Source organism: Pelophylax lessonae (assembly GCF_965119305.1).
Source record: "Pelophylax lessonae genome assembly, chromosome: 1".
NCBI lineage: Eukaryota > Metazoa > Chordata > Amphibia > Anura > Ranidae > Pelophylax > Pelophylax lessonae.
Window position 1 is genome coordinate 574,736,184 of NC_138768.1, and position 15,292 is coordinate 574,751,475.

Below are 15,292 nucleotides of genomic sequence, written 5' to 3' on the forward strand. Positions count from 1 at the left end.
ACAAGCCGAAAATCGGACGATCGGTCGGTGGCCGAATATTTACGGCCGACAATCACTACGTGTGTACGGGCCTTTACTGAAGAACCTGTTTTAATTTAGAAAATCCACCCATGTTGTCTCCTGCCAGTGCCAGGCTGCTTTCTTAAGGGGAAGTCTTATGGCGTTCTATATAAAGAATCTCTAATGCCTCGTTTCCACTGAGCGGATCGGTTCGGGTCGGTTCGGTACGGTACGCTAATTTGAGTGTTTCCATTATGAAAGTGGCCCATACAACCGAACCAAACCGCACCATTCCTGGTCCTGCTTCAGATGTAGGGCCATAGGAAATGGTACGGTACGGTTAGGGCGGAGCTACTGGCGTCACACGATAGATTCCACTGATTGGCGGACAGGAAAACTTCAATGCTCACGTCAAATGAAAGAACAAAATAAACACCTCATTTGGTGTAAACCCCGCATGGTCCCTGGTGGCCCGAATTGCAGTGGAAACGCTCACCTGAATAGACCGGACCATTCTAACCCTTCCAAACTGTACCGACCCGAACCGTTCCGCTCAGTGGAAACGAGGCATAAGTACCCTACAAAAAAGACACTGAAAGTCAAACAAGCCAGTATCATCAAAGCAAGCACATTTAGGGGAAGAACACTTGGGGCACCAATCTATTACTGTAGAAAGAGGGAAATCAATTAGACTGGGGCCATATATAACCAAGCACCTACAGATTTTCCTTGTCTGGTTTGAATCTTGCCCTGTTTGGTTCACTTAACTCTAGCTATGTACACAATAAAGATAAAATTAATAGGTAAACATATTTTCTTTAATTCAAAAGGCAATGCAGCCATAAGGGTGGCTAAGAAAGGTCAGGAAAGAATTCAAAAGAAGTAGTATAAAATATTACCAATATATATGTTGCCAGCATTAAAGATATAATATATGTTAAATAAATGATTATAAATGCATTTATATATGTCATGTTTGAAAGGTCAACCAATAGACAAGATTTTTATTTCAGATCAGCAGTCGTCTTCTCACCTGCAACAAAAAGTTAAATGGTAAACTATTACCAATTTATCGGCAGTAAGATTTTCACATTGAAAGATAAAATTGAATCAATGATATTTATGCTTTGAGGGTTGGTTCACACCATTGAAACACGGTACTGATGCTTTTCTGCATGCATGTTATTGATGTGTTTTTGATGCGTTCCAGTGCGTTTTGATGCGTTTTTGGTGCGTATTTGATGCGGTCTAGTCCTTTTTCTCCCCCTCTTTTTTCTTAACCTTAACCACTTAAGCTCCGTAAGATTTTAGCCCCTTCCTGACCAGGGGGTATTTTGCGATTCGGCACTGCGTGACTTTAACGGACAATTGCGCGGTCGTGCGACACTGTACCTAAACGAATTTGGCGTCCTTTTTTTCCCACAAACAGAGCTTTCTTTTGGCGGTATTTGATCACCTGTGCGATTTTTTGATCACGCGCTATAAACAAAAAAAGAGCTTAAATTTTGCAAAAATAGCAATATTTTTCCCTTTTTTTTAATATGAAATTCCCCCCCAAAAAAATGTAAAAATCAAAATTTTTTAACATTTTCGGCCAATTTGTTTTATGCTACCTATGTTTGGTAAAAAAAAATCGCAAAAAGCGTATTTTGATTGGTTTGCGCAAAAGTTATTGCGTTTACTAACTAAGGGAAAGATTTTTGTCATTTTTGTTGTTTTTTTTTTAACGCGTAATGGCGGCGATCTGCGATTTTTTTTGCGGTACTGCGACATTGCGGCGGACAGATCGGACCCTTGACTGACATTTTTGACACTTTTGGGGTTACCAGTGACATTTCTACAGTAATCAGTGTTATATATATGCACTGTTACTGTAAAAATACACTGGTAGTGAAGGGGTTAACTTTATTTGAGAGGGAGGGGCTGTGTGTGTCCCTAGGGGCGTGATTCTAACTGTGATTGGCTGTGGCTTCATCTGTATGCAGAGTGATCAACGGATCTACATAGTAGATCCATATGATCATCTCTCATACAGAGGGGAGAATGACAGGCAGCTTGTTTACACAAGCTGCCTGACTTTCTCCCTCTCCCCCGCCGATCGCAGAGTGGCCGGCGGACATCGGGTCCGCCGGTCACACGCGCGGGGGGGTCCGTGACCACGCGGGAGTGGGAGCGCGCCTCCGGCGGCACGCGCTCGCTCCCTAGACCCTCACAAGCTAGTGACGTAGCCCTACGTCACTTTGCCTGTGAGGGGCTGACCGCCGCCGTAGATAGTCGTGCGGCGGTCGGCAAGTGGTTAAATAAGGACATGTGTGTTCCAATGCTTTTTTTGGTGCATTTACGTGATCTCCTGTGCTTTTTTGATGCATTTTACCACATTCCAGTACAGTCCAGTGCAGAAAAAATTTAGCATGTTCTACTTTTTTTTTTCTGGAACTCACTGGAACTGACTGCACTGGTGTGAACAATGCCATTGAAAACCATACAACCTATGCGTTTTTGATCCAGAAAAAAAATGCACTGGACTGCATGTGGTGTGAACTGGCTTTTATACTACTATTAAAATATAGAACCCCTGCCAAAAATCCCAAGTGACAGTTGAAAAATAACTGAGCAAAATGTAGTATAAAGAATCAACATTGCAAAGCATATCTTTCTTTACTGTAAATGTATTAAAATTGCAAGTACAGACGGCATTATAATATAAAGAATCTCAGGACCTTTAAAGATTCCTTAGCTTGCAATAGAAAAACTAAAATAAGCTATAGTTCTTGGATTACAGATTAAGGGGTATCTTTGATATGGAGATCAGGTTAAAGGATAAATTCACCTTTTCAAAAATAAAAAAATAAAAAATAACAAATGCACCTTTTTTTGTATTTAAAAAAATATGCACTTTTTATTTTTTGCAATGGACCTTTAAAGCATTTCACCCATGATCAGCAGATCGTGGGTGTAATACCACCATCCTGCAGACTGTCTGTGTATCTATCTGGCTGTATCTCCCGATACGGCCAGGCAGTTACACTGTGACAGGAAGCATGAATGAACGACCACAGAGATCAACAGTGCTGTGGTCGTTTATTGAGAACTACAAGCCGCCAGCCGCAAAGGCTGCCGGACCTTGTAGTTTTGCCATTCACAGAACACAGGGCTCTCCTTGCCTGGCCACATTTGTTGCAGATTGTGACATATATTTTGTTTTTATTTTGCTTTTACATGTACTTTATTTCCAGAAAAGGTATATAGCCCTTTGGTAATTATTTTATGATGACAATTGTAACTTACAACATTTTAGAGAAAGCGGCCATAAACTTTTCTAAAGTTACAAAAGCAAGTGTAGCTTTTTTTCAACTAGCCAACAACTGGGGCCTTCTTCAGTGGAAATTTATAACCAAAAGAAGACTGCAAAAATGGAGCAAGAGGGTCATGTGTGGCCCCCAAAACACTAGTTTGACATGCCTGCCTTTTAGGTTGCTATGATCCATTCCTCGTTTACACCATCTGTGTTGAACTGCATTGATCTTCACAGTTCAACTCAGGTTCAACACTACAGGACGTAGAAAATAACTGTTTTCTATGTGCCTTGTTCACACTACAATGCTACAGCGAGGAGCAGTGCACTGCATAATATGATATGCATTGATATGCTGCATTTCTACACAGTGCAACTCACTGCACCATGTCACCTCAGCACATTGTGTGTCATTTCTGTCATTTTATGACACTGAAATAAAGTTAAAAAAATAAAAATAAAAAAGTAAATAGTGTGATGCGCTTTAACAGCACATGGCATGGCACCACCCCAACACGACAGACACCAGTCTGCAGCATGTTAATATACAGGCTGGTATGAACAAAGCCTAATTTTACAGTCATGACTCTTGTAACATTGTTTGTGACTAGCTTTACAAATACTGTATATACAAACATTACATAAAAAAAACACTTACTACTTATGGACTCTTCATAACCTCTGGAGTGACCTAAGAAAGTAAGTACAGAAATGACGTACAATTGTTTTAAATGTTTTTTTAATATATATATAAAAAAAAAAAAGTTCTGTTTGTTAGTCAATATTTTCTTTTTGTTTATCTTTGATCCATCTTACCTTATTTTCCTGGTAGTCTGGCACAGTAGTGGGATCTTGATCAAAAACAAAAGGATCTACCGGGCTTTTTGTTGCAAGTTGAAGTCCTCCTGAAGGCCTCATCACTTCTCCATTCATTTGAGGCACAAAACATCCAAAGGTCTAAGAATCAAGATAAGCATTAGTATATATTTCTGGCCACCACAGAAAGGAGAATGGTTTGAGTCAAAATTATACTTTTGTATACAAAATCAAAAGAGTGTAAATGCAGATGTCGTAAAACAAAATAGGTTATTTTAAGGGGCATGATATACTACTAACTGTAGGAACAATATATTTTATAAACTTAAACTCACTTCAGCTCCAGCAATGCGCCACCCCCAAACTCCCCTCCTTGCCGCTGACATCTTCGGGGAACCAGCTTCCGGGTCTCGATCACTGGCCGATGTCATTGGCCGGGCGGGGATGACGTCACTCCCACGCAATCAAAATTTGTACTGTGAACTGCGCATGTTCGCTCATTTTACATTTATTTTTTTACTAAAGTTCCACTTTAATTCTCTTACTGACATACACTATGTTTTCAAAAGTATTGGGACACCTGCCTTTACACGCACATCAAATTTAATGGGATCCCAGTCTTAGTCCGTAGAGTTCAATATTGAGTTTGCCCACAGTTTGCAGCTATACCAGCTTTAAATCTTCTGGGAAGGCTGTCTACAAGGTTTAGGAGTGTGTCTATGGGAATGTTTGACCATTCTTCCAGAAGCACATTTCAGGCACTGTTGTTGGATGAGGTCTAGCAGTCTCCGCTCTAATTCATCCCAAAGGTGTTCTATCTGGTGGAGGTCAGGCCAGTCATATTCCTCTACCACAAACCCACTCATCCATGTCTGTATGGACTTTGCTTTGTGCACTGTTCCAAATCAAATTATTTCGACCAACCAAATGGTTGAGGGGGGGTTGTGGTGTGGGGTTGTTTTTCAGGGGTTGGGCTTGGCATACGAAGACATTTTGGACAAATTCATGCTTCTGACTTTGTGGGAACAGCTTGAGGATGGCCTCTTCCTGTTCCAAGATGACTGCGCACCAGTGCACAAAGCAAGGTCCATAAAGACATGCATGAGCGAGTTTGGGGTGGAGGAACTTGATTGGCCTTCACAGTGTTCTGATCTCAACCCAATAGAACGCCTTTGGGATTTATTAGAGCCAAGACTGCGAAACAGGCCTTTAAAGCTCATGTTTGTGTAAAGGCAGGTGTCCCAATACAATATAGTGTATATGACAGGTAAAGCTGTCCTACAATTGTAAAAGTTACAGGTAGTGATCATGTCTCAGGATTAATAGGAACTGACATGTGGATTTGTGTGAAGTGATCCTATAAATATAAGCACTTTACATTTAACAGTGCTCACAGATATAAGAGGGTAGTTAGTTACATAGGCATTAAGTACTGTAAGGCTCCACTAACAGCCAAAACTGATATAAACACAACCGTTTTGCTCTCTTTGTTTTAATTGATAATTACGATACTATACTTAAAACTTGGATTATAGACTTGAAAGAGAATGAGTCTTCTGAGCAGAAGTAATACTCTATACCAACTAAGGCAGGCTTACACAGTGCAAATTTCATTCCTGGAACCACAATTCCCCCATCAATACAGGCAGTGCTGACAGGGGAATCTGCAATTGTCTTCTCCCAGGGGAAGACAGTGATTATCGCTAGCGGCTATAGCAGCCGCTTGCCATAATCGCAAGCAAATCCAGCAAGTTGCTTGATTGATCAACTTGGTACATTCAGCCTCCCCATTAACGTTTAGAATCTTGGCCGGTTCCTGCTTCACCGGCCGAAATTCAAACTGTGTATGGCCAGCTTAATACTAACTAATAGTTGCATTCCATAAAAAAGTTTGACAATATCTCTACACTTATTAGTTGCTTTGTAAATGCTTGCTGTATATACTGCTGTTCACACTAGCATTTCCAGGTTTAAAAATTACAGTACAGTACAATGCAGTACATTGGGCTGTTTCTTTTCAGCTTTTTATATAGCTTTTATTTTCCATTTCTATATAGCATATCCTCATTTATTAAGTTTTAGAGTAGGAAAGAGTTGGAGGCCCTGTCAGGCTGAGGCTTTTATTGCTATATCCAACATTTCAGAATTAATCCAGAGGGGACCCTAGCTCCACTGACAACTGTCTAACAGATGATGTAGTCTTATTTTGGAGAGATTTCCTCTCACTTCCTGTTGTATTATTGGGATAGGAAGTGAAGCAAAATAAATAAATAAACATATACTTACAGGATTTTACACTGTCCCTAATCTACCTACTAAACTAAGAATAAAATAGTTTTGGCTTTGGGTATACTCTAAATGCAAAGTTCACCTTTTCCAAAAAAAGAATAGAATATTATTATTGTTTAACCTGTAGGCCATTTGTGTCCCCCCTCAAAAGCCTGGCTAAATAACTCCTAATTAGCAACCCCCGCGTCCTGACTTGTTGCTAGGCCATAAAAACTGATATATGCTCATTCCCATCATTGCATGAGGGAGAACCAATTGTTTTTTGAGTCCTAGCAACAAGTCAGGACATGGGGGTTATCAACTAGGAGTTTTTTTTTAGCCAGGTTTCTGAAGGGACCCAAATAGCCTACAGATAAAACAATAAAAGTTATACATATTTTTCAAAGCTCCACAGACTTTTAATACCTACTAGGGCGCCTTGACTGCATATGCTATTTTCTGGAAAAGGTGAACTTAGCCTTTAAGCATTACACATGATAATCATCTGGCAGTTATACCACCTCTTCCATGGTTGGTTGGTTCCCAATCTGCTTTGGTAAAGCTGGTAAAGGTGGTTGTGCTGGATACAAGGAGAAGACTGGCATCTACAACAGTAAAAAAAAAAATCATATGAGTAAACCTAAACCTGCTTTTTGCTTTGTTTTATAAGTAACTGGATTTACACTACCATGTTTGTATACAATGAATTTCATTTACTAAGTTCTTATTTAATAAAAGGAAACTATAATGGATTTGAATCAACTCCATTTTTATGTTTTTAAACTGATATCTGTTTTCACTCTTTTTGCTTTTTTTTTTCAATAACATATTGTTTTTCAAATAATATTTAATCTGTGGTACACCAATAAGACAGGAGATGGGTTTTTAAAACAAAGAGCATAACAAAAGTTGGTTGCTTTCAGACTTCCTCTCTAATTGAAACTCTGCACAGCCCCTCTGAAAAGAGAAGGAAGATAGATAGCTATATGTGTGTAAGTTTCAACTTGAGCTATTCAACTTAGTAAAGAACAGGTTTGGAAAAGTGATTGAAAAGGAGCATAGAGATCCCCTTGTTGTTTCATAAACATACAAAATTTTAATATCTGGTGGAGGTATGCTATGACATGCCACCCTTTTCTGCAGCTTTTGCTGGTAAGTTCAGGGCAGCTTGATGAGGCACCTTCAGGGAGTGGGTTTTTGACGACCTGGGCTTACAGGAATGGGCTGAATGATGGCAAGCTGAATAATGGAAAGGGTGAGAATTTCTTCTGTTAAGAAAATAGTAAATTCTGTTTATAATTGTATTCTATTTTGTATGTTTGCCTATGTTTTGCATACTGCCATCATTGTGCACTTGGCATTAATAATGTTTTGATTACATGTTGCATTCTTTTGAGTCCTTAATTTGAATTTAGCCTGCCTATATTATGCCCCTTGTTACCATAAAAAGTATAATTGTAACATTAATGTGCTACCTTTGTAATCATGTGTATAAAAACCTTCAATTGCGTCAAATAAAACAGAACAGTTATTTGGAAAGATGCTGAGTGTATATTTTGTGTCTGTTCCCTATTGCAGTAGTTATTATTAATATGGAACCATTAATCAATATGAGAATAGGAGTTGCCTATCCATAAAATTTCCAGAACGCTTTTCTTTTTTCATGTACTTGAGGGAGCATGGGCAAAAAAGCACCAAAACTGCATATTGGCTACATACATTATAGTCTGCTAGGCAATACCTGTCCTTGTTTTTGAGGCATTCCATAGGACACCACGTATGACATCACCTACAAATACAAAAGTAAAATCCCAAAAATAAGTTACACATTTTTTTGAATTACTGCAAAAAACCCTGAAGCATAAAACAAAAACATAAATGCAAAATTGAATTTGGTACCTGAGATGAAAATGTAAGAAATTAACATATAAAGTTAAATATTTTTAAGTTGTTTAAAAGTTGGGGCTCATTCATACCACACAGAATGCCTTAATGTGGCACATAATGGTGTGAGCTGGAGCGTGTTATGAATGCAGCATGCCTTTCGCTTCACTGTGATGCATTGCAAAGGTAGCTTTTTTTTTTTTGCCCAAATGTATGTAATTGTTATGCTCTGCAGTGGGTGGCGAAGCACATTGGAACAAGCTATACTGTACAGTAATACAACGCACCCTGCTTTTTTTTTCAGTGCACTCCAACACACTGCCTTATTACATAATGCAGTTTGCCGCAATCTATTATTGGGACTATGTCGGACAATGCTGCCCAATGCAATTGGGGGTGAACAAGCCCTTAACTGGAATGGCAGTCTGCCCACCCCAGTACAAAACTCTTTGACCACAGTAACAGGCACAATTGGCCTGGGAGGAGTGGGTACACTAAGGAAGGAGATTACAGTGTGCACACTCCTTCCTCATTGTAAACACAGACAGATTTAGGTACCTGTTGATGACAGATACATGAATCAAGTACAAACACCAACATTTTCGGTGCTGCACCCTGACGGAATTCTAAAGGGTGTCTACAACATGAATTCCCCCAACTGTCTGTTTAGTGACGCATGGAAGGTATGGTGACGCTATACAAAATCAACAAGCCACAAGGATGCCACACTACAAATGGAAAGCATACCACATCTGGTATCTAACACTAATGAAGAAGTGGGTCCAGGAGATTATGGAGAAATAAAAAACTATATCCAAGTCTGGACATGCACAAAAATCAGAAAAGCAGGATACGCTTTACAATTAATGAATATCAGAAATAACACCTAGCCTGAATTTGTGGTTCATGCATCTTGTCAATTTATAAAAAACACGCTAAAAGTTGCCATGAGTACACTTTTTATTGAGAAAGCTAGTTTCTGCCTCTCAAGCATTTGGAATCAGTAAAATTTATTAACCTGGAACACAGATAGAGAAAAGGCAGTCTAAAACTTTTTTGACACTAAGGCCTTTTCAGACACTAATATTCTGGCCAATAAAATGAATGAACGCCCAAGCGCTTAAATGTGCCTAATGTATATGCTTTAGGCACGTTTTTAACATTGCTTTTCTTCTGCCAGTAGATAAGGCATTCAGAAGAGATGGGCAAACACCCAGTGTGAATGAGGCCGTATAAACAGTGTGCTTATTCTGGGTTTGTGACTCCAAATATAAAATAGTAATATATTGAATATACAATATTCAAGCCTGTAGAATTTTCAGAAGGAAGCCATCAGTTACACTTCTCGCATGACAAATTAACTTTAACCATTTAATATAGCATTTTATGTTTTATCAGCTATAATGGATAAGTAATATATCATTTTGAATATTACCCCCAGTTATATACTAAATATACTATATATGTATAAAACTGTACTTACTTGGTTTGGTTTCTGCTGATTTTGTAACGTTGGGTCTAGTAGTTGGGATTGTGTCCCTACATTTGGGACAATCACCTGATTTGGCAGTTGTGCCGCTAAGCCAGTACGTGTACCAAAAGGGATCTGTGGTAATCCTGCAATTTTTTGCTGTAACTGTGGCTGGTATATCCCAGGTAACAGAACATTCATGGTGCCTCCCTGTGCAAGATAGATAATGTTATGTTATAATTCATACTATATTGTGTATAATGTTGGGAGAACTAAAGCAATTTTTTAACACCTTGCTTTCTGTATGATCATAGCCCTTTAATATTTGCTCTTTAATCAATATTGGCTATAAGGCAAGTGTGGTCCAAGTTACATTTACCCAACCTATCAACAGCTTGACCAGCTGTGGATGGGCTTTTCATTGAAGTGAATGCAGTTTTGGGCTGCACATGTGATAAGATAGAGAACCGAATAGAGTTTGAATGGCTGCTTTGAGGAGCAGATTAATTGGGAACATTATTTTTGAGTGTCTAAGCCTAGTAAACAAGGGCCAAATGTCAGGTGGCATCGGCCAGTTCAACAGAAAGCAAGCGGACATTCGTCCTGTGTGTACTGCAGCCGGTCCAACAGAAGCTGGCCATTTAGCCGGCTTCTGTCAAAAGCGGCATCACTGAAAAAGGTCTGCCGACTGGCTCCCGACCAGCGCTTTCAGCGAATGGCTGAGATCTTTGACTGGAGTTTTCTGGCAGGTGGGGGTGTCTACCTGTCAGAACACAATAGCACAGCAGGGGAGATCACTGTTCTAACATTGCATAGTTAGTACAGCGGCTCCTTCTGAGCCGTCAGTTTTTTTTTTTCATTCAGCCCTGCTGGAATGAACAAAAATAAAAAACTAGTAGTGTGTACTAGGCTTTAGGCGGGCCATACATTAATAAATTTTCTTGCACAATTTTCCTTTAGATTTACCAAAAACATATAATATGAGGTGAAACCTAAACACTTTTAATTTGTAAGTAATCAGGCCCTTTCACTACATAGTTGATGATAAATCTAAAGGAAATTTAATAAGAACATTGTATAATGTATGGTCAGCTTTACTCTTTATTAGATTTATTTATTTTCTACTTTATTAGAAAAATGCTGGGGGTGGGCAGGGGAAAGTGCACTTATATTTTAAGATGGCTTCTGCATGCAAAATTAAAGACCTCCATTCCCTTGCTAAGCAGATTGTTATTCCATTACACTAGTTACAAATACCAGAGATTAATCAGCTATAATAGCACCTAACATCTAATAGTTCTATTTAGCTACAGCCTTAGCTGCCTGAATCAAATATCTATATAAAACCTAAATCGTAGCTAAAGTCAACAATCGAATTATAATACATTGCAGCTTACAGTAATTGGATGTGGTGGCTGCAAAAAAACCTTCGTCCTTTATTTTTACTCAGTGATTCCGACAGTAACAAAATTACTGTCCTAGGTTGACAACCCTAACTGCACTGTATCTATGGATAGGCATCATTGTCACCATGGGACTGGGAGTGCTAAAGGACAACAGGACCCCTTCCCCACTCCAATTCTCCATAACATAGGTGGAGGTGCAGAAAAAGATGAGAACAATTCTAACAGATAACAGTCCAGCAGAAGCACAGAGCACAGGTAGTCATCAGCTTACATTACTGACATGATCAACACGTTTATTCAATAGATTTAACAAAACATTTCCAATGGAAAATTTAACAAACCAAAAGGATCCATTTAAAAGTTCATTGTCAGGATTTAGATTTACACTTGAAGAAGTGTCATAAAAAGTCTTGTCCCAAAAAAAATTATTTGTATTTCTATGTAAGACATTTCATACTCATAATACTCATGATATCCATAATACTCATAATACTGTATATCATTTCATATAGCTCTGCAAGATGTTTTCATGATTTTGTAATTGAACCTTCAGCTTTACAGTATAAAGGCTATATAAACATACACATAGGTGTAAAGTGCTGCATAAATAAGTATCTGACTACATTCTTGCTTATTCATAGTTTATAAATAGTTAAGTATAAAATATATTAAAAACATAAACAGTCTGCCCTTTTTTTCCCTAAAACTTCTTTTGAACAATATTATAATGTGAGTTCCATGAATCGTCCAAAGACATTTTATTATTAATATCATAGATAAAAAGGGTCTCAAAGCTTCCTTTAACACAATGTTTTTGAGGCAGAAGCAAAAAGTTCCCCATCAAACATACACATTTAAAAAATGAAGAGGGCTGTCATTCCTAAAACAATAGTAAGAGTTTTGTAGATCTTGGTTTGTATTACCTGAGGAATGTTGGGATTAACTACTCCCAGCAGAACCTAGAAATAAAAAAGTAAGGAAAAGTAAATATACCAATATCTCCATAAGTAAAATTGAACCCAGGGTATAACGTTTCATACCTCATTGCTGTTACTTCCAAGCAGAAGATGTTGTGCAACTAGCTAAATAATAAAAAAAAAATAAAAAATGTGAATATATTATATATATATATATATATATACAGAATCTCACAAAATTAGTACACCCCTCGCATTTTTGTGAATATTTTATTATGCCTTTTCATGTAACAACACTGAAGAAATTTCACTTTGCTACACTGTAAAGTAGGGAGTGTACAGCTTATATAAAAGTGTAAATTTGCTGTCCCTTCAAAATAACTCAACACACAGCCATTAATGTCTAACCCGCTGGCAACAGAAGTGAGTACACCCCTAAGTTAAAGTGTCCAAATTGGGTCCAAAGTGTCAATATTATGTGTGTCCACCATTATTTTACAGCACTGCCTTAACCCTCTTGGGCATGGAGTTCACCAGAGCTTCACAGTTTCCCACTGGAGTCCTCTTCCACTCCTCCATGATGACATCACAGAGCTGGTTGATGTTAGAGACCTTACTCTCCTCCAACTTTCATTTGAGGATGTCCCACAGATGCTTAATAGGGTTTAGGTCTGGAGACACGCTTGGCCAGTCCATCACCTTTACCCTGAGCTTCTTTAGCAAGGCAGTGGTTATCTTGGAGGTGTGTACGGGGTTGTTATCATGTTGGAATACTGCCCTGCAGCCCAGTCTATGAAGGGAGGGGATCATGCTCTGCTTCAGTATGTCTCAGTACATGTTAGCATTCATGGTTCCCTCAATGAACTGTAGATCCCCATTGACGGCAGCACTCACGCAGCCCAGTCCATGACACTCCCACCACCATGCTTAACTGTAGGCAAGACACAGTTTTCTTTGTACCTCTCACCTGGTTGCCACCACACACGCTTGACACCATCTGAACCAAATAAGTTTATCTTGGTCTCATCAGACCACAGGACATGGTTCCGGTAATCCATGTTCTTAGTCTGCTTGTCTTCAGCAAACTGTTTGTGGGCTTTCTTGTGCATCATCTTTAGAAGAGGCTTCCTTCTGGGACGAGAGCCATGCAGACAAAGTTGATGCAGTGTGCGTATGGTTTGAGCACTGACAGGCTGACCCCCCACCCCTTTAACTTCTGCAGCAATGCTGGCAGCACTCATACGTCTATTTCCCAAAGACAACCTCTGGATATGACGCTGAGCACGTGCACTCAACTTCTTTGGTTGACCATGACGAAGCCTGTTCTGAGTGGAACCTGTCCTGTCAAACTGCTGTATGGTCTTCGTCACCATGCTGCAGCTCAGTTTCAGGATCTTGGCAATCTTCTTATAGACTAGGCCATCTTCATGTAGAGCAACAGTTCTTTTTTTTCAGATCCTCAGAGAGTTCAGATCCTCAGAGAGTTCTTTGCTATGAGGTGCCATGTTGAACTTTCAGTGACAGTATGAGGTGCCATGTTGAACTTCCAGTGACAATTTAATACACCTGCTCCCCATTCAAACCTGAGACATTGTAACACTAACAAGTCACATGACACCGGGGGAGGGAAAATGGCTAATTGGGCCCAAGTTGGACATTGTCACTTAGGGGTGTACTCATTTTGTTGCCAGCGGTTTAGATATTAATGGCTGTGTGTTGAGTTATTTTGAGGGGACAGCAAATTTACACTGTTATACAAGCTGTATACTCACTACTTTACATTGTAGCAATGTGTCATTTCTTCAGTGGTGTCACATGAAAAGATATAATAAAATATTTACAAAAATGCGAGGGGTGTTGAGAAAATACAAAATAAATATATACTTACTGGAAGAGCAAGCGATGGGCCGAAAATGTGAGCAAGTATGGCAAATACCTTCATTTTCAAGTTTAGCTTAAAAATAGAATGTCATTATGTTAATATACAAAACAACATTGCCTAGGTACTGGAGCTGCTGCCTCAACTCAGAATTGTAAAATGCATATATACATGCTGCACAATGCTAGATGTCCATAACAATTTAATTTGTTCAAGAAGCACTGTAAAGGCAAGGTCCACTCCACAGCTTCACAACTGGATTGCATGCTTGTTTATTTTACAATGTGGAGAATGAATGATGTATGTGATGTCAATGTTTGGTTTTGTAGCTAGCCAAATCTAGAATTGTAGTTGGCCATAGAGGGTGTAGAGCTTAGAAGTGAGCTGGCAAAACCATTAACAGATTTATTTAACCAATCATTAGTAACAGGAGTCGTCCCGGAAGATTGGAAATTGGCAAATGTCGTGCCCATTCACAAGAAAGGTAGTAGAGAGGAATTGAGCAACTATAGACCAGTGAGTCTGACATCAATAGTAGGCAAATTAATGGAAACCCTATTAAAGGATAGGATTGTGGAACATCTTAAATCCCATGGATTGCAAGATGAAAAACAACATGGGTTTACTTCAGGGAGATCATGTCAAACAAATCTTATAGATTTTTTTGACTGGGTGACTAAAATAATAGACGGTGGAGGTGCAGTAGACATTGCATATCTAGATTTTAGTAAGGCTTTTGACACTGTCCCACATAGAAGACTTATCAATAAACTGCAGTCATTGAGCATGGACTCCCATATTGTTGAGTGGATTAGGCAGTGGCTGAGTGACAGACAACAGAGGGTTGTAGTCAATGGAGAACATTCAGAACAAGGTCATGTTACCAGTGGGGTACCTCAGGGATCTGTACTGGGACCAATTTTGTTTAATATCTTCATAAGTGATATTGCAAAAGGCCTCGATGGTAAGGTTTGTCTTTTTGCTAATGACACAAAGATAAGTAACAGGGTTGATGTTCCTGGAGGGAAACGCCAAATGGAAAAGGATTTAGGAAAACTAGAAGAATGGTCAGAACTCTGGCAACTGAAATTTAATGTGGATAAGTGCAAGATAATGCACCTGGGGCGTAAAAACCCAAGGGCAGAATATAGAATATTTGACACAGTCCTGACCTCAGTATCTGAGGAAAGGGATTTAGGAGTAATTATTTCAGAAGACTTAAAGGTGGGAAGACAATGTAATAGAGCAGCACGAAATGCCAGCAGAATGCTTGGATGTATAGGGAGAGGTATAAGCAGTAGAAAGAGAGAAGTGCTTATGCCGCTGTACAGAACACTGGTGAGACCTCACTTGGAG

At 39.1% G+C, this 15,292-nt stretch overlaps 1 protein-coding gene across 1 annotated transcript; it reads right to left on the minus strand.

Moving 5' to 3' along the window:
• Positions 1–962: 962 nt before the first annotated feature.
• ODAM (odontogenic, ameloblast associated) lies at positions 963–14,009 on the minus strand. The gene is made up of 9 exons (XM_082274649.1): positions 13,946–14,009; positions 12,181–12,222; positions 12,064–12,099; positions 9,747–9,944; positions 8,121–8,168; positions 6,901–6,984; positions 4,112–4,252; positions 3,954–3,986; positions 963–1,033 (listed from the first exon to the last, which is right to left on the minus strand). Exons 1-8 carry the CDS (start codon positions 13,997–13,999, stop codon positions 3,957–3,959), a joined length of 633 nt encoding a protein of 210 aa, XP_082130775.1. The 5' UTR covers positions 14,000–14,009; the 3' UTR covers positions 963–1,033; positions 3,954–3,956.
• Positions 14,010–15,292: the final 1,283 nt, after the last annotated feature.